We start from the raw sequence: 22546 nt of genomic DNA, 5'->3' as shown, positions 1-22546 counted from the left end.
TCTTATGTTACCTTGAAAAAAAAAAAAGAAAAAAAGAAAGGCAGATGTCACAAGATAACATGTTAAATGATCATAAAACACAACATCTTTCTTCTTCCCGAAATAATGGAATAATTACAGCATGAACTCTGTAGGCATGAAGACATTGTTACCTGATCCACACCGCAAAACTGAATCCAACAACTAATTCACTTTTACTCCCCTTCCTCCTGTTTTTCATAACCATACTTCACACAGTCTATCATAGCATGTGTAATATCCTTCTTAGCATGACAGAGGGCACTTTGATGCCTTGCTGTTATCCCTGACCACACCCAGGGGGACTTCAGATACACTCACATTGAAACAATAGAAATGGGAAAAAAAAGTTAAGTTGGTGTAGCTGAATCTTGTTGACTACTTTGAGCGTTCCGGTTTACAGTGTCAGACACAAGGCACAGTATTTTACCCTTTCTGAGGCAGCTTTTTGCCTCCAGAGCAAGGGTTTGTGAAATGTCAGTACCTTGTGGTGCCATCCAGTGTAGGCATTTTCATTCAATTAGTAAGAAGCATATATATATACAGTTGTTTTTGTGATGGTGTGTCATTGGTACACATGCGCCTGTTACTGTTTGAAATCATTCAGAAGGGGTCCCTGAAAATCTGTGGAAACATCAGTTTTTTGTAACTCTCTGATAACAGTCTTTAAATGAGGCTGATTTTTGTGCACTTTAGTATTAAGTACAGTTTGGACTAAAACTGGAAATGTTTTTAAATCATAGTCACAAAGCTGAACACAACATGGATATATATTAAAGTGATCCATTTGCTTTATCAGTGAATTGATCTTTCACTCATTAAAATGTTAAATAAACATTGTAAATGGAAGGTAACTCTTCAGACCTATCATTGTGACCGGTACAGAAGGATCCCCAAGTATTTGCAGTATCTGATGATATACAACAGATGAAGGAAGCAGGAAATGACTGACAGGATTAATCAGAAATGTTTGCTGATAAATCTTCTGTTGATGGACCAAACAGCTGACAGTTCAGCTCAAAAATGTTTGCAGTTTGTTATGTTGTAATTGTCTCCAGAGATGCCAGAATCTCTCTTTAGGTACTGTTTCATCACTTATACAATAAACTGAGCTTAACTTCTGTCCATCTATTTTTCTGCTGGCTTCTCTGAATGCTCTCTCTCTCTCGCTCTCTCTCCCGACCCTTCAATTGCATAATTAATCGCTGGGCCACTCTCTCTCTCTCCCTCTCTCTCCTTCATAATTAATTGGTGGGTTTGATTTAGTGTTCTGTGCGGGATTTTTCGAGGCAAAGCGTCTTTGTGCAGTCACTTTTGTAAATAGGGAACGATCAGTGCAGGTCCTGGGCATGAATCAAATCTAGATAATGCCTACAAAAGCTGATGGGAGAATAACAGAACAGCACCGCAGCATCACGGGAAAATATTTGTGTGTGTGCTTGGACAATTTATGTTATTATTTATTATTATTACTATTTGGCTGTAATGCTAACACATCAGATCCTCTAAGTCAAAAGTCAGGACAGGTTTAGTATCTGCTGAGGCTTTTCTACTCACAGTTTGTGTCACACCAGTGTCTGCCTTACTAAAATCTGTGATTAAGTGTTTCTAGTTCCTGCTTCTCATTGTAACTTATTGCTGTCTTTATTTATCCTAAATTAAAAGGACACTGAGTAACATACATTGTGGCGATATCTGGAAACCTACAATTGGCATTTTTCCACTCATTTTGTGCAAAATACACCATGGTGAGTCACTTCTTTAAGAAAAGAATCAGCTAACATCGTTATGTGTAATGTTTGCTATCAGTGACGTACAGTCATAAATTGTAACTTAAAAATTAAATGATTCTGCTTGTGGCTCCGCTTAAATTGTGGGCGCTTTACCTTACAATATAAAGCTCCTTGAGGCGACTGTTGAGAGTCGGTGCTATGTGCATACAACTGAACTGAAAATTGAATAAATAAATAAATAAGAGGAACAGAGTGTTTTATGATTCAGGTTTTTGAATTCAGAAATGTACTGCATGCCCTTGAATGGCTGTAAAAAATAGTAAACAGGCGTGGGAGGAAAAAAAGGAGAGATGAATGCTTATTGTGATTTTCTTTTTAATATGAGCGGTGTGTTCCAATAAAATCGTGCTCTGTGTGTGGGTGTGTATGATGGAGAGCAATGATGCCTGACTATTGAAACAGAGGATCAGTGTGTGGCTGCTAATAAGATGGAAGAAAAAAAAGACAGGTGTACCGATGGAGCGAGGAGTGGAGACTGTTGTACGGGATTAATGGACACACTGTGCGTCTGTGCGGGAGGAGGGGAGAGGAGGGAAGATGGGCTTCTCCGTGGAGGCTGTGGCGGTGGTGGGAGGGGGTGGCTGGGGGAGACCACTGTGGCAGGGGAGAGGGAGAGGAGAGACAGGGAGGGAGGGAAACTGGTGAAGCCGCGGATATTCATGAAAACGGCAAGTGTGTTGTTTTTTTTTTCTCCCCCCCTCCAGCCATGGTGATACACCGCTATGTCTACGGAAAAACAGAAAGAGCAGGGGAGAGAGAAGGGGAAGGCGACAAGTGAAAGCAAGAGGAGGCGCAGCCCATCTTGCTGTTGATCTTCAGGCGATCAAGGTGAGTGTGCTTTTATTCCTACGTCCTCCAAGCTGTGTGTGCCAATATATGTGGACATATGTGTGTGTGAGTGACACATACCTCATGCAGTATGTGCAAATGTGCATGACAGCAGGGCATTCCTCATATGTGCATGGTGTCAGCATGCGTGTGCGTGCTTTATATATGTATTTGGGTGCTTTTTTTTTTTTTAAGAGAACAGCAGGCTGGTAGTTGAGCTGCATATTGATGCATTGCTGCTTGGTTTTATAAGCTGCTTTATCTGTAGTGGAGGTGGTATTGGTTGCAGCCATTGTATGTGTATGTGTTTAAGTGTTCAAATGCCTTCATTATCTGTCCATATATATATATATATATATATATATATATATATATATATATATATATATATATATATATATATATATATATATATATATATATATGTCACTGTGTCACTATGCATTTGTTGACTTCCTCCTGATTTTTGTTTTGTTTTGTTTTTAACCGTGTGAATCTGTGAGGACTCTGTGGAAGACCCATCGCTGAGAGGGTGTGTTCTTGGTGACCCTTGGTAAAAGTCTTCTCGACCAGCACTCTATGTGTTGTACCAGCTCCATCAGAAACACTCTGATATGCTGAATCTGTCCCATCCAATAGAATTAGGTCAGCTTGGACTGCTCAGAGTAATTATATAACATCAGAGAGCTTTGGTGTTGCAGTATGTGCTCAGAATTAGCCACACTGTAGGTACAGCTCCAGCAAGACCAGTCAAAACATGGGGCTGTCCTGTTTCTGAGTAATTTACTAGGTGACCAGCCATATCTTGAGAATTTAGTCCTTTAAATTTAAATTGTTCTGAGTATTTTTTTTTTTCATACATGAAATTTGTATTATGGGAAACAACTCACATTTTCTTTAGTGCATATGGAGGAAAGGATTTTCCAATTTTATGAATTTTCAAATGGATTCATTACATAAAAGCAGGATAGTGAAACAAGGTAGGATAGATGACTCAAACTGAAAATTAGCTGATGATTTTTTTTAGTCTGGTCATGCTAACTCTTAATTTCTGTTTTCTCACAGGAAGAAAGCTTCCAGGATTGACTCTGGCAGATCAAACCAGGATATTTAGACTTCTCAGATGAGGTCATGCTCGACATGTCTTCCTAAGCAGGATTTGGATCCAGACCATGACCACTCATATTGTGGATGACTGACCTGAGAAAGGAGAGGACCAGATTTCTCTATAATGCTTTTGGATTTTTAATTGTTGGAAAATTGCCTTCATGTGGAATATTAACTGGGGAACGTCATGCAAAGAATACTCAGAGTTGGATGGATGTTTTAGAGAAAAGGGTTTCCTTTGGCAAAGACATCATGAACTCTGACTGGGATGTTCACTGGCTCATCTGGCCCGAGAAAGACGACATGGAGTGACTTTTTTCTTTCTTCCGCCTTTGACTTTTGAAAAGACAACAGACCAAAACGAAGGTCAGCCGCCTCCGTCTGAAGCTGCAGCCTCCGAGGGCTGCATAAATGCTTCTTTACTGTTTTTCTGCTTTCTTTATTTCAACCATCTGAAGACTGCAGTGCAGAAGGAGTGCGAGTGAGGCGGTTGGCTGGCCAAATCCGCTCCAATGGGGGCCGGTTGTGACCCGGTCTGACCCCGGTTTGACCTTGCAGTGACCTTTGACCTCTCCGGTCCTGGCTCTCCACCTGCTCTGCTGCCTGGGTTCCGGAACGCTCCGCCCTGGGGCCCAGAACGAGCCAATCAGGATGAAGAAGAGCCGCAGCGTGCTGTCGGTGACTGGAGAAGAGGTGAGAAGGAAGATATAAACAATCAGGGAGGATCAGATTAACCTTGTCACAGTCACAGTGAGAGTAGATACCAGGCCGAGCAGTCCGTCTGACTGAGCTGTGTGTGTGTGTGTGTGTGTGTGTGTGTGTGTGTGTGTGTGTGTGTGTGTGTGTGTGTGTGTGTGTGTGTGTGTGTGTGCGTTTGCGCGTGTGTGTGTTTAACTTGAATGCCTACCATCACTCAGACACCCCATGACTTTCACACATCCAGGCTCTCTTTGTTGCTGCGCACACTCAGAAGTCCGAGTGGACGGTTTGCATCCTCCTGCCTACACTCACCCAGCATGAGCCACTCAGTCCCAGCCCTCTATGTAAATGAGTGCTCTATGTAAATGAGTGATTTTCTTTCAAAGGTGAAGTCTTGGCTAACGGACATAACAGCATGCATTAATCAAGAGCTCTTTTATTGATTATACGTTTCGTTATGCATGTGTGTGTGTGTGTATGTGTGTGTGCATGCAAGCATCTCCCCACATCTGGGTCTGGATGACATCAAACGCAGCATGGAAGCAACACGGCACTGTTGCCTAGCAACTGCTACCATTCCCCCAGTGTTTTGTTGCTACGGTACTGCAGTGCAGATCAGCCTCTAAGAGCTCAGTCTGTAGAGGCCCTATCCCAGACACACATGCACAGTCACACACACTTACATCAATAATTTATAGTCTGTGTTCTGTAGAAGTGTATTCGCTCGTCACAATTTAAATATGGCAAAACAACACAGTTTAGTGCATGATCCAAAACGGCAACTGTCTTTTTATTGTTACATGTGCAACGCAATGTTTTTTGTGCAAAGAAAATATGTCTTCTTTTAATCCTCTGAACATGTAACTTCTTGTTCCACATCCCCATTTCCCTCACCTGCCCTCTCTTCTGTCTCACAGGGAAATGACACAGACTTAACAGGTGCTGGGGAGAAGGCGGAGTCATCTCGGTACAGCCGATCGTATACGTCCGGGTCCACGCTGGGGGCTGAGTTACGCAGAGGGAGGAGCAGAAGACTCTCGCCAAGTCTCCAGGTATGGAAAGACTTAGAGTGGCAATCCGAAAGACTTTACTCACGTTCATTTGGTAACACCTATTGTTACCCTTGATAAAAGCAAACATAGTTCAACACAATAGGTCACCAAATTATAAGGGGCAGCCATGGTGAGCACCATCATGCACCCAGCATGAGTTTGTGAGCATCACAGCACAGTGCAAGTGAAAGCTGCTTCTGCTCACTGTGGCTGCTCCTGCTTGTTCTGTTACTTCAAGCAAAATTTCAGACTTATTTAGTGTTGAAGAATGCAGAAACTGACCATTTTAATAGATGGAAGTAGAAACCGTGAGGTCACCCACTGTTTTGAAACCTAGGAGCCTATAGTCGGGTGTGCCAAGAAACTAAAAGCAAGATTTTAGCATCTTGGTTTTATGGAGCCACAATTTATCAGAGGATGGAGGTGATGATCGCAAGCTTGGTCTGCCACATGAGCGAGAGACGTGACACCTGAATTCAAATCTACGGGAGAATTCTATAGCAGCAAATGGGGCAGAATTATAACATCCAAGGGGGGGGAAACGCTTTTTAAACCTCTATTTTGGAGCAAAGTTATCAAACTGTTAAAGTATCTTTTGGCTGGTGTTCCTGTATGTGCAGTTCTCATGTCCCACTGATCCTTGAAACTGCCCAAATAAATTCCTAGATGTATTTGAGATACTAGAAGATAGACACCTGCTAATTAGTGCTAAGTAACATACAAATATGAGGTTGTCACTCACTTCTTTGGCAGACTGTTAGTAATTATATGGACTGCTGTGCAGTTTATTAACCGCACAGCAGTCTATATTATTTGACAGATAATTGCATTAAAATGTTCTGAAAGGCACCAGCTGCATACATTCAGAAGTCTGAGTGGACAGTTTGCATCGTCCAGCCTACATTCACCCAGCATGAACCCAGTCCTCTATGTTAATGAGCAGCAGCTATATAAGTGCTCTATGTGTATAAGTGATTTTTCTTTAAAAGGTATAGTCTTGGTTAAAGGACATAACAGCATGCATTAATCAATCAAGAGCTCTTTTATTGATTATTGATCAAGGGATTCAGTTCAGTGACTCACATTAGCTGAGGTGTTTACCTGCTAGTCAAAACAGTCATTCTCTCAATAATGCACAGCGTGCATGCGAGTCTTTAAACGAATTAAAGTATGAGTTATATAAAAATTCAGCCCCTGCAAAGCTGTCATGAAGAGCTAAATTAGCTTCAGAGACCAAAAGTATTTTTGTAGCAGGCTGTAGCCATTCTTATTTGTGCTGCACACTTGATTAGTTTAACATGCGAGTCTGTGGGGATTGACTCACTTTCGCTGTCACCCTCAAGTGGCCACTCAAGGCATTGCAGTTTTTGGTATTTTGCACTGGCTTTGTTTTTCAGCCCTTGAAATTGCTAATGGGTGTTAAACTAATTTAAAAAATATTATCAGGAGTAACTTTTGCATTAGTAACATTTATTAGCTCTGTGAGACCCCATAGACAACCAATTATTAACACTGCAGTATTTTAATCACAGGGCCAAGGCTCTCTCACAACTGTATTTCATAATTTTGTAACACATCGTGACTTATTCAAATGAAAATTGCTGAGACTCCCACTTTAATGTGCTAAGTGGTTGCCATGGGGCTCCCGCCTGTATTTATGTATGCATACATGTCTGTAATCTGTCACCTTAAGCATTTTTTAGGAACTTTTTTAGGCCAGAGCAGAATGATCTTTGAAGGACTATACCAGAGTGTAGCATACTTTAATACATATTTTACTGCAAGTCATGTATGTTAATTTGTTTAATTTTAAGGGATTGTCCACATTACTAAGTATTACTGTAAATATAATACCTACAGGCATATTTTCAGCTGTTGTCTCTTGGTGTTGTGTTAAATCAGCCCTTGAAAACAACAAGGGACGGCAATTTAAGCCATTGCATGATAAAGGTAAAAAGCTTAAACAGAATGAAGAAAAAAGTAAAGTAAAACATGGAAGTCTAATGTCAACAGACAGCTAGCTTGGCCAGTGCTGGCTGTCTGTTGATATTAGAGACTAAATAACACTGGCCAGGTTCAACATGTCCACCTAACTTGGGATCCCTTCACAATCAGGAGGCAACAAATATGACTGAAAAAAAAAAACCACATATGTTGCTCTTTGTCTGCTCGGTGTTTCCTGTAGGAAATCGTTGACAGGTTTATCTCTTAATGAGGTGTTAATACGGTAGTGTGTTTTAAAGCTCGTTCTCTTGCCTCCAAGGGAACAAAAAAAGAAAAAATTAATTAAAACTGCTGAGCTTCAAAAATCTAAGAGTTGTGTTTTTGTACTGTGACAGAACAGAAAAAATTCAAACATTTTAGTGTGCTTGCAGAAAGGCAGGGGTACTTTGATGATTACAGATACACCCACCTCGAGTTGCCGCCACCAGCTCGCTCACAGCTGGCTGCCAGCCAGTTCCCAGCTGTTGAGGTGCCCTTCTCCTGGGGCGTATCTGCTTTCCTCCATGAATGCGCCTCTTTCGTTCAGTTGCAGATTGTCACCCTGAGGTGACAATATGGGCTGTTGCCATTATTCCATAACGTATGGATGGCTTGACAAACATGTCGAGTACAGGCTACATTTTTAGATTCAGGAACCCAACATTTGCGCACCCTTGTGGGGACCTGACCGTGAGGTATGTGCAGGTATTTCCTGTGAATAAAAAGTCTTTTTCTCTGGTTCTGTAGGATGTCAGTGATGCTGGATATTCTTAATATGGTCATATCAGGTGTACTGTCTGTGAGCACATGAGCGCCACCCACCTGTTGTTCAAACCTCCTATTTCTGAGGGGCTGCCAATCAGAAGAAAGCTGGCTGAAAGGGAAAGGTGCTAAAATAGATTACCTCAGACTGAGGATGAATGAATGAAATAATTAAAAATATGGAGCTGTGAGAACAGCAGGTCCACTTTAAACAGAGTATTGTATATTAAAGATAAGGCAAGATTTATAGTTATTAGTGTGTATCCCCAAACTGAAGCTTTGCTCATAATTTTGCCTTGAATCACAGATTATTGATAGATAATTGATTCGTTTAGATTGTGGTGTATTTACCCTGCCTTTTAACACACCAGGTACCTTGCTGGCTACGCCCTCGAGATCGCACCCGTTCTCCGGAAGTCCTGGGCAACGCGTCACGTCCCACAACTCTTCCCCTTCGTATCCCACCGCGCATCTCCATCACACAAGCAGACTCTGACAGGTTCACGTACAATTAAACCCTTGTCAAAATCACTGACGTCATTCTGCAGAAAGTTTTTCTGTCTTTTGTCTAATCGCTGCCATCATCTTCCAGTTACGAAGCAGAAAATGGCGTGTCCCCAGGTCACACCCCTTTGGGCTCCCAGAGTCCAAGCCTCACATTGCACACTACCTTCCCCCAGGGCCAGAGAAGAGAGTCCTTCCTCTACCGCTCTGACTCGGACTACGACATGTCACCCAAGACGGTCTCACGGAACTCCTCCCTCGCCAGCGAAGGGTGAGAGTTGAGTGTTTGTGGTCATATGAAAAGTTGCAATCTGTTCTGCACTTTCTCTATTTTCCAACTCTGCCAACTGTGTCTTCTTGTCTTAGGCACACTGCAGAAGATTTTATTGTCACACCTTTTGCCCAAGTGAGTTTGACTTTATAGATTCATTTATCTTCATGAGTGGTCATAAAAACTGTATTTCCAGTGTGCACAAACAGTCTGTATAATTCTAGGATTTAGAGGTGAATTTAAACAGGGAAAAAGGACTGAACACATTGTTAAGCATTCACCTCTCAATTATATATATATATATATATATATATATATATATATATATATATATATATATATATATCTGTAAGCTCGTTCTGTATTCGTATGGTTATCCTGTGATTCTGTGTGATGATGTAGGTATTGGCTAGTCTGCGATCAGTACGGAGCAACTTCACCATCCTTGCCAACGTCTCCACACCGACAGTCAAGTCAGTATCACCTAAATGTCCTGTTGTATCCACATAGTTCACATTTCATAAGTTAAACAACAATTTGCACATTACAGAAGTTTATAATACATGTTATAAAAAAAACACATTCTGTATGCGTTCCAACAGCATGGCTCCAAAGGAAAAGAGCTGGGGTGCCAAACTGGTGCTAAACAAAAAATACTATGTACTATACTAATACTGCACTTTATTATTTTTCTACTTGATACATTCATTCATTTTGAATGAAGCCATAAAATATCAAAGATTAACTACTTAATGAACTCAGTTCAGTTCAGTTTATCTCATCAAGTTACCACCCAGATTAATATTAAAGTAGAAAACACTTTTAATGACCTAGGCCAATCTGCAGGTTCTTGCTAATCTAGCGGCTCTGATTTTTAGGAGGTCTCCTCTGGGTGGAGTGTGCGTCAGTCCTAGGGCGACACTATCAGACCAGCAGTACCAGCAGCTCGCCCTGGACACACTGGAGGAACTGGACTGGTGCTTAGACCAGCTGGAGACTATTCAGACACATCGCTCTGTCAGCGAGATGGCCTCCAACAAGGTTTGTAAATGACCAGACCGATTAACAGCCAGCCTGATATCATCACATCACAAATCTGCTGCAGTCGACCCTTTGTGTATGTTTTCAATATTTAGCTCAAGACGTTATAATAACCATTTGATGTTTGCTATAAATTAATATCTACTCTACACATTACTTGATGGCTTTGTGTTGATCTGTGCTGTAAGTTAGACTCTGAACGGGGAAATGTCAAATCTATCTCCACCGAGGATCTGAATGGGTTTTCTGTTATCTTCTAACAGTAGTTTTACTGCCGTCTTAAACCTCTGGATTTAAAAGCCCAAAAGCCAAACAGGCTTCCGCTTTGAATAATAACCCTCAGTTTCCTGAAAGAAGACGTTTCAGATCGACTCATACCGTGGTCTCATTCTGCCACAGTTTAAGAGGATGCTGAACAGAGAGCTCTCTCACCTGTCAGAGATGAGTCGCTCGGGGAACCAGGTGTCTGAATACATCTCCAGCACCTTTCTGGGTGAGTGGGAGCAGAATGGGATTTCTGTCCACTTCGCATTTGCCAAATTAAAAACTATAAATCCTCTGTGTGTGTTTGCCCAACAATTTACAGACAAGCAGAACGAGGTGGAAATCCCATCTCCGACTCTGAAAGACAAACCCATGAGTCACATCAGCGGAGTGAGGAAACTGTCTCACAGCTCCAGCCTCTCCAGCGCTTCCATGCCTCGCTTCGGCGTCAACACGGACCACGAGGATGAGCTTGCCAAGGTGCTGTTTTCTGTCTGTGTCATTCTCACTCGCCCTCAAACTTTGCTCAGACTTGAGCTCTGCTGGAACAACACAAATCTCTGGAAATTAGATATTCTTCATGACTTGAGGAGTTCACAGAAATGAGCGTTGTGCATTGTTTGGTTTATATTTAGGCTCATTTGTCCCTTCTAGCAGTATGAAAAAGATCCACACATGTACCCTGCATTTGATAGAAACATACACAAACGTAATTATATTCCACATTATTGCATATTTTATGTAATCAAGAAAGTTTTTCAGAAAGAAACTGCAAATACTGACTTGTTGCAATAAAAAAAAGTGTTCATATATTTATTAAGTTCACATAGCAGCAGGAATCTTTTTTTGTTCCTTTTGTCTTCTTTCCAGTGTTTGATGCCTTATTGTTTAATTCTATCCAGTCTCTAGCACCAAATTTTTGGAAGGTCCACAGTGGGGTGGAGGCTGTCTCTGTCTCTGCTTGATCATACTGCAGCACATAAATCACATTAAAGCATGCTAGATACAAATATAAAGCTTTGTTGCCCTCCCGTTATAATTAAGAACCGATGACAGGTATTCTCTATACATCTGTGGACCCTCTGCCACTAAGGCTGAACGGTCAAGGTTATATTGGGAGACATCAAAGCCACGTCTGCTGTGTGATTAGAGTTCAAATGGTGTCAGGGCTCAGTGACAGAAGCCTCCACAGTGGAAAGCTGGAAGTCTGCTCGTGTTTGGGATGCAAGATGATTTCATTGTTCTGCTGTTTGCTTAATAAAGTTGCGTTAGCAAGCATTATCCAGTTTAGCACAGAGTAACCTTAGAATTGATTTGCAGTTGTGTTTGTGAGCTTCTGACTACAGTACTGTGCAAAAGTCTTGAGCCATCCCTCATTTCTTTATTTATTTTGCTGGGAAATAGGTGCAGCAATTCATTGAAACAAGCCCAAACATAAATATAAATACAGTATATGAGGCAAGTTTGTAGTTTGTATAATTATAAGTGAAAGTCAATATTTGGTTTGGCCACCTTTATTCTTCAGCACAGCTTTCTTCACGAATAGTTCTTCAGGCTTCTTGAAGGACATTCAGAGCTCTTCTCTGGATGTTTCTGCCTTTTCTTCTGTTCTCTGTCAGGATGATCTCACACTGCTTCAATAAAGTTGAGGTCCGGGCTCTGGGGAGGCCAATCCATGACTGATATTTTTTTTCTATCCAGGTATGCTGTTGCTGCATTGGCAGTGTGTTTGGGATCATTGTTACACTGAAAAAAGAAGCAGTTGCCAATCAGAACGAAAATCTGATGGTTCTTTCCTGCATTCATAATTCCATCAGTTTTGACAAGCTCTCCAACACCACTGCAGCACCTCCACCGTGTTTTACAGGTGGCTGTAGACACTCACTGTCGTGCCTCTCTCCTGACCTCCTCCATATGTACTGACAATAATTTGAACCAAAAATATCAAATTTGGATTCATCACTCCATCAGACCTGTTGCCACTGATTTTCAGTCTGGTTCTTGTGTAATTTGGCGTACCTCAGCCCTTTCTCCCTGTTTCCCTTCCTCAACAATGGCTTCTTCACAGCCGCCCTTCCACTGAGACCATTTCTGATGAGGCTTCATTGAACAGATACTTTTTCATCTGCTGTAAATGTTTTTTTGTTTTTTTTTTTAGGCCTGACACTTTGTCTTTTGTCTTCCACTTTTCCAGTGTCCTCAACTTTTTTAAGGACACCCTGCGCACCATGCACAGATTTGCCGAGTTTCTGCCTAATAGCTATCTGGGAATCACCTTGTTGGAGCAGAAATATTATTTTGTGCCTATCAAACTGTGTTTGGTACTTTTTTAGAATAATCTGGGAACAAATGTTGTTTTTACACAAGGCTGTTAGCAACAAAGTGCCTAAAGATACAATTTAAAACTGGTTATTTGCTAAGTTGTGTGTTGTTTTTAGACACATTTCACATCCTCTGAAAATGTTCCGGTACACAGCAGCCAATGTTCAAAGAAAAACTTGGAAAGACCTTCAGAAAGTCTGGAGACCAGTTTAAAAAATTACAACAAAGTTTGGCTCCTTGGAAGCAAAATATAAATAAATGTGGGGTGACTGAAGACTTTTGCACAGTTCTGTAAGTCTAAATGTTTTTCTGCTTTTAGCTCTGCTTTGTTCTCGGTGCAGAATAGAACGTTTTTACTCCCAACGGTTAACATGATAAGCGACTTCTTTCTTTTTTTTCACATATCTATATCTTTATTTCTATATGGTGATAAATGGTCGTCTTACACTGACTCTTCCTCAGTTTGTCTTAAATAATAACCAGTTAAAAATATTTCTACGTAAGACCAGGAGCTGATTGATTTTCTAATACTGAAGTAAAAAATTATTGTCGCTTTTCTGAGTTTGACTATATGTAATGTAATCTCAGTTGTGTAACAGATAATTATTGTTGATCATTTCTTAAATGTATTTTTTTTTTCTGTAGCTTTATGTTCACACATTTGAATGCCTCGTCTCTCTCTCTGAGTACCCAGTAGAGGCCTGTTTAAGTTTTTGATGAAGCATTTTTCAATCAGTATGATTTGGTTGAAACAGGAGCTGGAGGATCTGGACAAGTGGAGTTTTAACATATTCAGAGTAGCAGAGTTCTCCAACAACAGACCTCTCAGCTGCATCATGTACGCCATCTTCCAGGTAAAAATAATCGTATACATGAGAAGTGTTCGTGTCTGTGCTCGTGTGCACAATGTACTCCTGTTTCTCCTGTCTCGCTCCTCCTCAGGAGCGAGAGCTGTTGAAGACATTTCGTATCCCAGTCGACACCTTTGTCACTTACGTGATGACCCTGGAGGACCATTACCATGGAAACGTAGCGTACCACAACAGCCTCCATGCTGCAGATGTCACCCAGTCCACACATGTTCTTCTCTCCACACCTGCTCTTGATGTAGGTCAACACACACACACACACACACACACACACACACACACACACACACACACGGTCTTTGTTCTCACATAAGGAGCCAGGTGTAAACAAAAGGTGGAGAAAACACAAAATCAAAACAAAGAAAGACAAACATCACCTTAACTCCAACATCTGGAAAACTGAATATGATTTAACCCTCTGCCTCAGTGCTGCTAAATACATCCAAACAACTGAATACAATACAAATTGGCCTGTTTGAATATATGTGTGCTGCTGTAACACATGATATACATATATAAAATACATTTTATTCATGTCTCAACACATAAAAAAATATGTTCAAGTATCAAGTTCCCTCAGACTTTTGGCCCAAGGCCTCAAAATTGACCAATAATATTTTTAACACCACCTGTGGCTCAGGTGGTGTTGAGAGTGGAAAGGTCAGTGGATCGATCCCTGGCTCCTCCAGCCCATATACCAAAGAATCCTTGGGCAAGATACTGAACCCCGAGTTGCCCCCGACGCATCCATCAGAGTGTGAGTGTGTGTGGGAATGTTGCAAAGGCTTAGATAAAAGCACCGCATGACTGTATGAGAAGAAAGGGATTATGCAAGTACCACTGCATACAGTTTAATACTTGTTTGATCATTAAATTCTGTGATTTTTGTTAAAAATATACGAAGTTGACAAATTCATTGACGTTTCATTAGGTGCTAAGATTCGATTGTGGATTCTATTAGAGAATCAACAGAAAATAGATGTTAATGGCATAAAGGCTTATGCTGTGACACAACAACAAAGCACACCCCATTATTTTAAGCATTATATGAGCTTATAGTCATCACAGATTAAAACACACACACACACACACACACACACACACACACACACACACACACACACACACACACACACACACACACACACACACACAAATGATGCCAGTTGGGTTCACTGTTACTATTGGTACTGTTTTCTACTGGAAGAAAACAAAGAATATCTGATTTTATTTGGGAACACATTTGTCTGTCACCCACATATTCTGTCTGGCTTGCAAAGAAAGCAGGGAAGGCTGTCCTTGTGGCTCAAGTGCAGGTCTTTTGTTGCTTCTGCAATACACAAATTTTGGGCACTAGAAAGTTACAAGCTGCCTGCAAAGACAGTAAAAATATCGATGCATATTCTTCATATGCAGTATATTTATTGCAATGAGAAATACATTCTTAATTTTCTTAACATAAAAACTGCCGGAGTCATTCACGTTCTTCTTCTTCTTTTCATTTCAGGCTGTCTTCACTGACCTGGAAATCCTCGCCGCTCTGTTTGCTGCAGCCATCCACGATGTAGACCATCCCGGAGTTTCCAATCAGTTCCTCATCAATACCAGTGAGTTCACAAACATATATACACACACAGACACGCACACACGTGCTTATTAACAAATGCCTCGATATTTGCACAAGCTGTGTTCACCCCTCACCCCCAGACTCAGAGTTGGCCCTCATGTACAATGACGAGTCGGTCCTGGAGAACCACCACCTTGCTGTGGGCTTCAAGCTTCTGCACCAGGAAAACTGTGACATTTTCCAGAACCTTACGAAGCGGCAGCGCCAGAGCCTTCGCAAGCTTGTAATCGATATGGTAGGGATCTTGTCTGCATACACAAAAATAATGCAACAGTAAACTAACAGTGCTTACTTTTCCCTCATCATGCAAATGCTGTCGGAATCGAATTTATCATTTTAGTTTTAGTTATTTTAGTTACTTTTAAAGTTTTTGCATTTCTGTTAAGCTGTCTTTGAGTTCTGATCTTGTGACATGCATGGATTGTAGTGTACATTTTAAGCTCTTAGTATATAACTTGCTGAATATGTTGATCAGGAAACTGAAACAAGCTGTTTTAGTTCCCCTCATTTAAGCCATATTTCTTCTGACTGGCTGCCCCAGTCACCCTGGAAAAGGGACAGTTCAGAGAAATCATTAAAAGCCCCAAATTACCATGACATTCATGCCAATGATGAGTGGATGTAAACTTCTGACCACAACTGTAAGCTGACCTCATTATTTGAAAGTTTGAGCACACACAATAAAGGAAACTCACAATAAGCCCCCTCTGGAGAAAAAGGCGGCTGACTTCAGCCCTGATTCTTGCATTATTCACGGCCTTCTTCATCCTCACATTATATATTTTCAAAGTAACTTGTAATCACGCAGGATTATAAGTTCCTAACAGAGCTTTGGATCACTGCATAGAGTACATCTGAGAGCAAAGGACGCAGGTTCAAGGACACAAAATAAAAGTTTTGGACAGAGAGTAGTTTGAAACTCTGCACTTCTTTCTGTGTTTTTCTGCAGGTGTTGGCCACAGACATGTCCAAACACATGACACTGCTGGCTGATTTAAAGACGATGGTGGAGACCAAGAAGGTGACGAGTTCTGGCGTGCTACTTCTGGACCACTATACAGAACGAATACAGGTAACTATATCACAAAGGTTTTGGCCATATGAAAAAAAGAATGACATACAATAATTGTGTAAATATTCTTGTATGGGTGTAGGTACTGAGGAACATGGTGCACTGTGCAGACCTGAGCAACCCCACCAAGCCCTTACCCTTATACAGACAGTGGACGGAAAGGATCATGGAGGAGTTCTTTCGACAGGGTGACAAAGAGCGCGAGAGAGGGATGGAGATCAGCGCCATGTGTGACAAACACACTGCGTCTGTGGAGAAGAGTCAGGTAATGCTGAATCTCTCTCTGAATCGCAGTGGCGTTGTTAATACACTGAGGATGTTAAATGTGCTCACAGAATAGATAATGAGACACGACCGAGCAACTTTAAGTGTTTGTGATAGCACGGGTGGATAAAACAACAGAAACACGGTGCAGTGTGAAATAACAACCCTGAAATAGATTCTGTTAAATCTTCAGTTTATGCTGAGACTCTCAGAAGTGTTAATGAGCATTTTTCTGTCTGTGGCAGGTCATTCACTAACACTGCAAATGTGGGAGTCGGTAGTGTGCGGGGAAAGTAGCAAATTTGATAATGATAAAATGAGAGAACACAAGATGACAAGCAGTGGCAAATATATATATATATATATATATATATATATATATATATATATATATATATATATATATATATATATATATATATATATATATATATATATATATATATATATATATATATATATATATATATATAAATTCAATTCAGTTCAGTTTTGTTTACAGTACCAGTCATAAAATTTGGACACACTCACCCATTCATATGAATGAATAAGTGTGTTCGAACTTTTGACTGATACTGTATATAGAGTAGCACTAATTCACAGTGACCTCAAGCTGCTTTATATTGTAAGTTGTAACAATCAGATGACCCCCCTGTGAGCAAGTACTTGGCAACAGTGGGAAGGAAAAACTCCCATTTAACAGGAAAAAAACCTCCAGCAGAACCAGGCTGAGGGAGGGGCAGCCATCTGCCGAGAGACATAGGACAAAATGCACACTGTGGGAGAGAGAGTCAGCCTTTAATAATTACTAAGGGAAGGTTCAGGGTCACCTGATCCAGCCAAACTATAAGCTTCATCAAAAAAAGAGAAAATTTTAAGCCTAATCTTAAAAGTAGAGGGTGTCTGCCTCCCAAGTCCAAATTGGGGGCTGGTTGCACAGAAGAGGTGCCTGTATTTTGAGCCCAATATACATGTATAATATGCACTGCTTGGGGAGTGGTTGCTGGAGGTTGCTGCCACTAAAAACCAAAAACCTCCTTGCGATTGCTTTAGTCGCTCACAAACGCCGTCTTGCCTGCAGCGAAACTTGAAAAAGTGCGATGCAAACCAGAAACAGAGAACATTCACCTTTAAAGTAAAAGTTGTGCCTCAGCTGTGCTGCAACACTTTTCAAAAGGCGCAACTTTTTACTTTAAAGGCGAACGTTCACTGTTTCCACTTTGTGTCACACTTTTCACAGTTTCACCACCGCTTAGCGAATGGCTGTTGAGTGTTTGCAGACAAGTTGGCATCTTTCATGCAAATTCCTGCGACAGCAGCAAACTACTAGCAACCAAAGCAACTGCAAGGAGGTTTTCACCGACCAGTCACGGAATGCATATTTTTCCCTAGTGGCCAGTGGTTGCCAGATGGTCGTGGACCGGTCACACATCCAAAATGGTAAACTAGTTAGTAGTCATGTGACAGCAAAACTTCAGTTGTCAGTACATTGGTGTTTGAGCTTGCAGCATCAATATTTATAGACATGCCTGTAAAACAATTATATAAAAAAAAGACAAATATGCATCAAATTTTGCTTTGTGGCAGCTGATTGTGCAGCACTTTTACATGTCCCCCCAAATTTGTCAGGATAATTAATACTGGAATAACTTGTGTTAAATTCTGGCAGTGAATAAATCTGTTCTTATTGAACCGTTTTGGATACATGTGTGAGAAATGTATTCATGCATCAATGTCCAGCTGGAAGCAGCTACAGAGATATGCCTCTTCTAATTTTCATGATGGGAACCAGTCACATCTTTCGGTGTTATGATTCTGCTTTTTTCTTTTTTTTTTTTTGTTATTTGGATGTGCAGCCTGTTGGATTTAGCTCTAGTAAAGGAAAAATACTACTTAAGGGACGTATGTTATTTGCTTTCTTGCCAGGAGTGAGAGGAGAGAATTGATAGCACTCCGCACTCTAATCTTTGCACACTAAACAAAACTACTAAAAATAGAGCCATGCAGTGATGTGCCAAAAGTACCCATTTACCATCAACAGCTGTTTTTGGAACCTGAAGTGATCACATTAATCTCGTTCATCTAATGAAAGTGCTTGAGTTCAGGTGTATTATGACTACACGGACAGTAGTCAGTAGTAACCATGGCCACAAAAAGCATGAAAATATGTGAATGCATCAGTATGCCGTATCACTGACTTTATTACTCATGTCAGCATAAAGGTGATAGGAAGGCCCCAACCATGCCTTTCTAATGTGGGAGTCAACCAGTAAGACCACTCCCTCCGTGACTGTGACCAATAAGATCATGATCATCACATCACAGCATACAAGTGATGTGCAACATGTGTGCCAAAGTGATATCTAGGCTATCACATCATTTGGTATTCCATGAAGTCCTTTCTTTATTGTTCAGTTAATCAGCAGCAAGAATTGTGAATTTAATGTGCAGTGTAGTAATGTGCATGAACAGCATGATGTGAAAGCACCCCTTAAATGACAAATGTGACCTTGACCTTGAGCCCAGTTTGGATGAAGACCCATTAGGTGATGATTGTGAGTTTCACTAAAATCTGAACAATGCTGTTGGAGGATCAGCGATGCTTGTGACTTGTGAGCAGACGGACAATGGCGGCCCCACCAAGGCCGGAGCTCATCGGTCCTGTGGTGGAATGAGCTAAATTAAACCCAGCACACATAGAAGCCAAAATAGGATTTTTGTCTGTTTGTTTTTGTATCAGGGTGTGAATATTCTTTTTAATGCTTATTTCTGCTGTAAAGTTTTAATATGGGAGTCTGATTCAGTCATTCATACAAATGGATTTTTTTTTTTTTTTTTGAAGTCAGCCTCAAGCGGTAATAAAGGGACCTGCAGGTTTTTGGCATCTGGCCCGGGTTGGCTGTGACTTGTCTCAGATATGAGAGTGGGGACTTCCACATTGGTGTTAGAACAGTCTAACTTTGCCTTTGTACAACTCTCAAGCTCAACACAACAGCAAGGACGCTGGTGCCACCTTGTGGCCCAATACAGCAGCTGCCTTTACAATTGAACTACTGTATTTATCGTGTTGAATAAAAACCACACGGATCACTTACTATATTGCACATTGAAGTGAATAGATAATGAGTAATTTAGTCATCTTTAAAGGTCACGGTACATAGTTTTTGTGATTTCAGGACAGAACCAGGTGAACTCAGCTGTTATGATCAGCTACATTAACTGAAACAGCTCCAGCATCAAGTCAGTCAGCCCCCAAAATGTTGAACTGTTCCTTTAGCCCCACCCATTATAGTGGCTTCAGCTCTTCTAGTATTTGAAGTATTTTTGTGTTCTTTTTCTTTCCAGGTGGGGTTCATTGACTACATTGTCCACCCGCTGTGGGAGACGTGGGCCGACCTGGTTCATCCGGATGCTCAGGAGTTGCTGGACACGCTGGAGGAGAACAGGGAGTGGTACCTGAACACCATGCCCCAGTCTCCCTCACCTCCTCCAGACAGACATCTCCAGCATGACCGCTTCCAGTTTGAAATCACCCTCGAGGACCTGGAGCAAAACAACCACAACCACATACACCTGAGGAACAGCGGTGGGAGGAGCGGAAGGAGCAGCCGGAAAGCCATCTGTGACAGCAGCAACGAAGACGAAACGCAGGACGGCCAGGCAGAGACAAACGGAGAGGAGCAGAACCATGCAGAAATTGAGAACGATGAGCAGGAAAATCACAACAGTCAACAGAATGGAGTCGAGGATGAAGAGGAGGAGGAGGAGGAGGAGGAACAGGCTGCAGAGAAAGAAGGTGGAGAAGCAGAGGAGGTGCAGGATGAAGGGGAATTAGAAGAAACAGAGATAGAAGAAGCAGAAGAAGCCAATGATGTAGCACAAGATGAAGAGACAAAAGGGGAGGAGGAAGGAGATGAAGAGCAGGAGGAGGGTGACGAGGAAGGGGGAGAGGAGGAAGGAGAGGGTGAGGGAGGTGGAGAAAATGCAGAAGAGGTTGAAGAGGAAATAGATGGAGAAAGAGAAGGCGAGGGGGGAGAGGAAACTGAAAATGAGGAAGCAGAAGGGGAGGAAGTGAAAGAGGAGACTGGAGTAGAGATAGAGGAGGATGATACTGAAGAAAAAGTAGAAGAGGAAGAAGAGGGAGAACTGGAGGATAAAGATGAGGAGGAAGATGAGGAGGAGGAAGTAAAAGAGAATGTGCGAGAGGAAGAAGCGAAGGAAGAATTAGAAGCAGTGGTAGAGCAGGAGGAGGAGGGGGAGGAGGCACCAGAGGAGGCTGAGGAGGAAGAAGTACAAGAAGAAGAGGAGAGCTAGTCAGGTTAAAGAGGCAAATTCACAGGGTCTGTGAGGAGAGGTTGAGGAGAGATGAAGAGGGCCAGAGAGGCTACAATGGCAGCAGTATGGCTGTAGAAGAGGATAAAGAGCTGATGACGCCCTTCCTTCCAAATAATGTGCTCTGACCACTTTGTCCTGTGAACCTCACAGCTGAGGAGCTGTTTATTGTCAACTCCAGACGTCTTAAAAAAGCTCAGAGAAACATTTAAAGACCAACAGTACACCGGCCAACACAAAAATAAAACCTCTCTGGATCTTCCCGAACAGCCAGATTGTTGCAGCAAGCCGATGAACCGGTAGTGACAGACAGACTAGAGTCTTCTTCACCTGGTGTTTGTACATCCATCACTGCCATAGGGGATAAACTGGGGGATGATAATACTAACAATAATAATAAAAGGGAAGGAACTTGTTCTGTCGACCTTTTTGTAGCTCCTGAAAATCTAACAAAGCCTGAAATACATGCAAATAAGTGCGTGCCTGTTCTCCCGTTCTTATAGACTACCATCTGTCGTCTCTCGGTTGCTGTCTCTGTCCTGTTGATGAGGAAGATGACATCCCACGCACAGTTAACTCAAGAGCAGCTGTTAAAAGAATGTCAACTTCCTCCGTTTGTCAGAAAAGAGAAAAAATAATGCAAAAAAGTCTGGAAAGTGTAGTCCGTCGTCTCATATTTACTAGAAAAACGTTTCACTTGTGAACAGGATGCTGAGTACGCCTCTGGGCTCTGGTCTAGGAACAGTTTAACCTCCTCACATACTAACCTTAATGCAACAATGCTGGATTTCTGACACTGTCTCTGAATAATATCTGGACCGTTTTCACTAAGTGGAAACATTTGCAGTACAGCTCAGAAGCCTGATCTATCGTACGTGTCGATGTTGGTTAATGTTTTAAAAAATAATAAAAGAGCACCTAGTATTCATCCCATCATGACAGGTTCACCTGAATCGTGCCAAACTGTCCCACGACCAGCACTGAGCAATTCAGCCTCCGAACGAGGTGGCTACTCGTCACAAAGCAATGAAACTGTGGGACCAGGCCAACAGGTGTGATGGTCTTCCACAAATCCCATTATTTTATTTTGTTTGTTTTGATGGTTTGGTTTTGTAAAAAAAAAAAAAATGTATTTGGCACTTTATCTAACACCCCTGTTACATATCTGTATATAGTAAACATGTATTTTAATCTGCTGATGTCATATAATAAATACGATCAATGCAGCTTACAGACTGCTGGTTTTAATTACAAGTACTTTGGTAAGAGCCGAAACAATTACAATTGTCGTTTTATAAATCAAATGTTCCCTTTTCCCACAAGGGGGTCACCACAGAAGGTAGCGTCTCTTTTGATTTGGCAGATTTTTTTGCCCTTCCTGGTACAGCCCCACAGGGAACCGTGTCTCCTCCTGGGATCAAACTGGGGATCTTTTGCTTGTTAAGCTAATGTGTAGATCACTACACTACAAAGCCACTTTTATAGCTAAAAGATACTTGGAGTGATTTGAAAACAGTGCTCTCCTAAGTTCTCCAGCAGTGCATCTCTGTTACTTACAGAGATCTCAGCACTCTCTGCAGCACGTGTAGCAGAGCAGCATGCAATCAGGCCAACCCAGGGCTCGGCAAGAGAAGAGACACTTTTAAACAATTTTTGTCAAACAAAAAAAAAATCAATAAAATAAAAAAGGTATCGATCCTCAAACCATTTGAACCCCATAATGAAGATGACACAGTCT

The 22546-nt window shown here is 41.5% G+C and overlaps 1 protein-coding gene across 1 annotated transcript; it reads left to right on the top strand.

Annotated features, from left to right (window-relative positions):
* Positions 1-2508: 2508 nt before the first annotated feature.
* LOC115786877 (cAMP-specific 3',5'-cyclic phosphodiesterase 4C-like) lies at positions 2509-21957 on the top strand. Its single transcript, XM_030739352.1, has 17 exons — positions 2509-2639; positions 3705-4439; positions 5363-5497; positions 8614-8741; positions 8835-9017; positions 9113-9152; positions 9420-9490; positions 9896-10058; positions 10458-10551; positions 10645-10802; positions 13400-13498; positions 13587-13751; positions 15021-15120; positions 15221-15375; positions 16090-16212; positions 16295-16477; positions 19822-21957. The coding sequence occupies exons 2-17, from the start codon at positions 4398-4400 to the stop codon at positions 20788-20790; spliced, it is 2808 nt and encodes a 935-aa protein (XP_030595212.1). The 5' UTR covers positions 2509-2639; positions 3705-4397; the 3' UTR covers positions 20791-21957.
* The last annotated feature ends 589 nt before the right edge of the window (positions 21958-22546 follow it).

Source organism: Archocentrus centrarchus, chromosome 1 (genome assembly GCF_007364275.1).
Source record: "Archocentrus centrarchus isolate MPI-CPG fArcCen1 chromosome 1, fArcCen1, whole genome shotgun sequence".
Classification (NCBI taxonomy): Eukaryota; Metazoa; Chordata; class Actinopteri; order Cichliformes; family Cichlidae; genus Archocentrus; species Archocentrus centrarchus.
This window is presented reverse-complemented; position numbering and strand designations above follow the sequence as displayed.

What these genes read in the sequence shown, in the direction of transcription:
- LOC115786877 (XM_030739352.1), top strand. Translation starts at nt 4,398, where the DNA reads ATGAAGAAGAGCCGCAGCGTGCTGTCGGTGACTGGAGAAGAG. An exon ending in TTGTCACACCTTTTGCCCAA is followed by an intron (nt 9,153 to 9,419) that starts GTGAGTTTGACT and finishes GTGATGATGTAG; the next exon opens with GTATTGGCTAGTCTGCGATC. An exon ending in TCAGTTCCTCATCAATACCA is followed by an intron (nt 15,121 to 15,220) that starts GTGAGTTCACAA and finishes CCTCACCCCCAG; the next exon opens with ACTCAGAGTTGGCCCTCATG.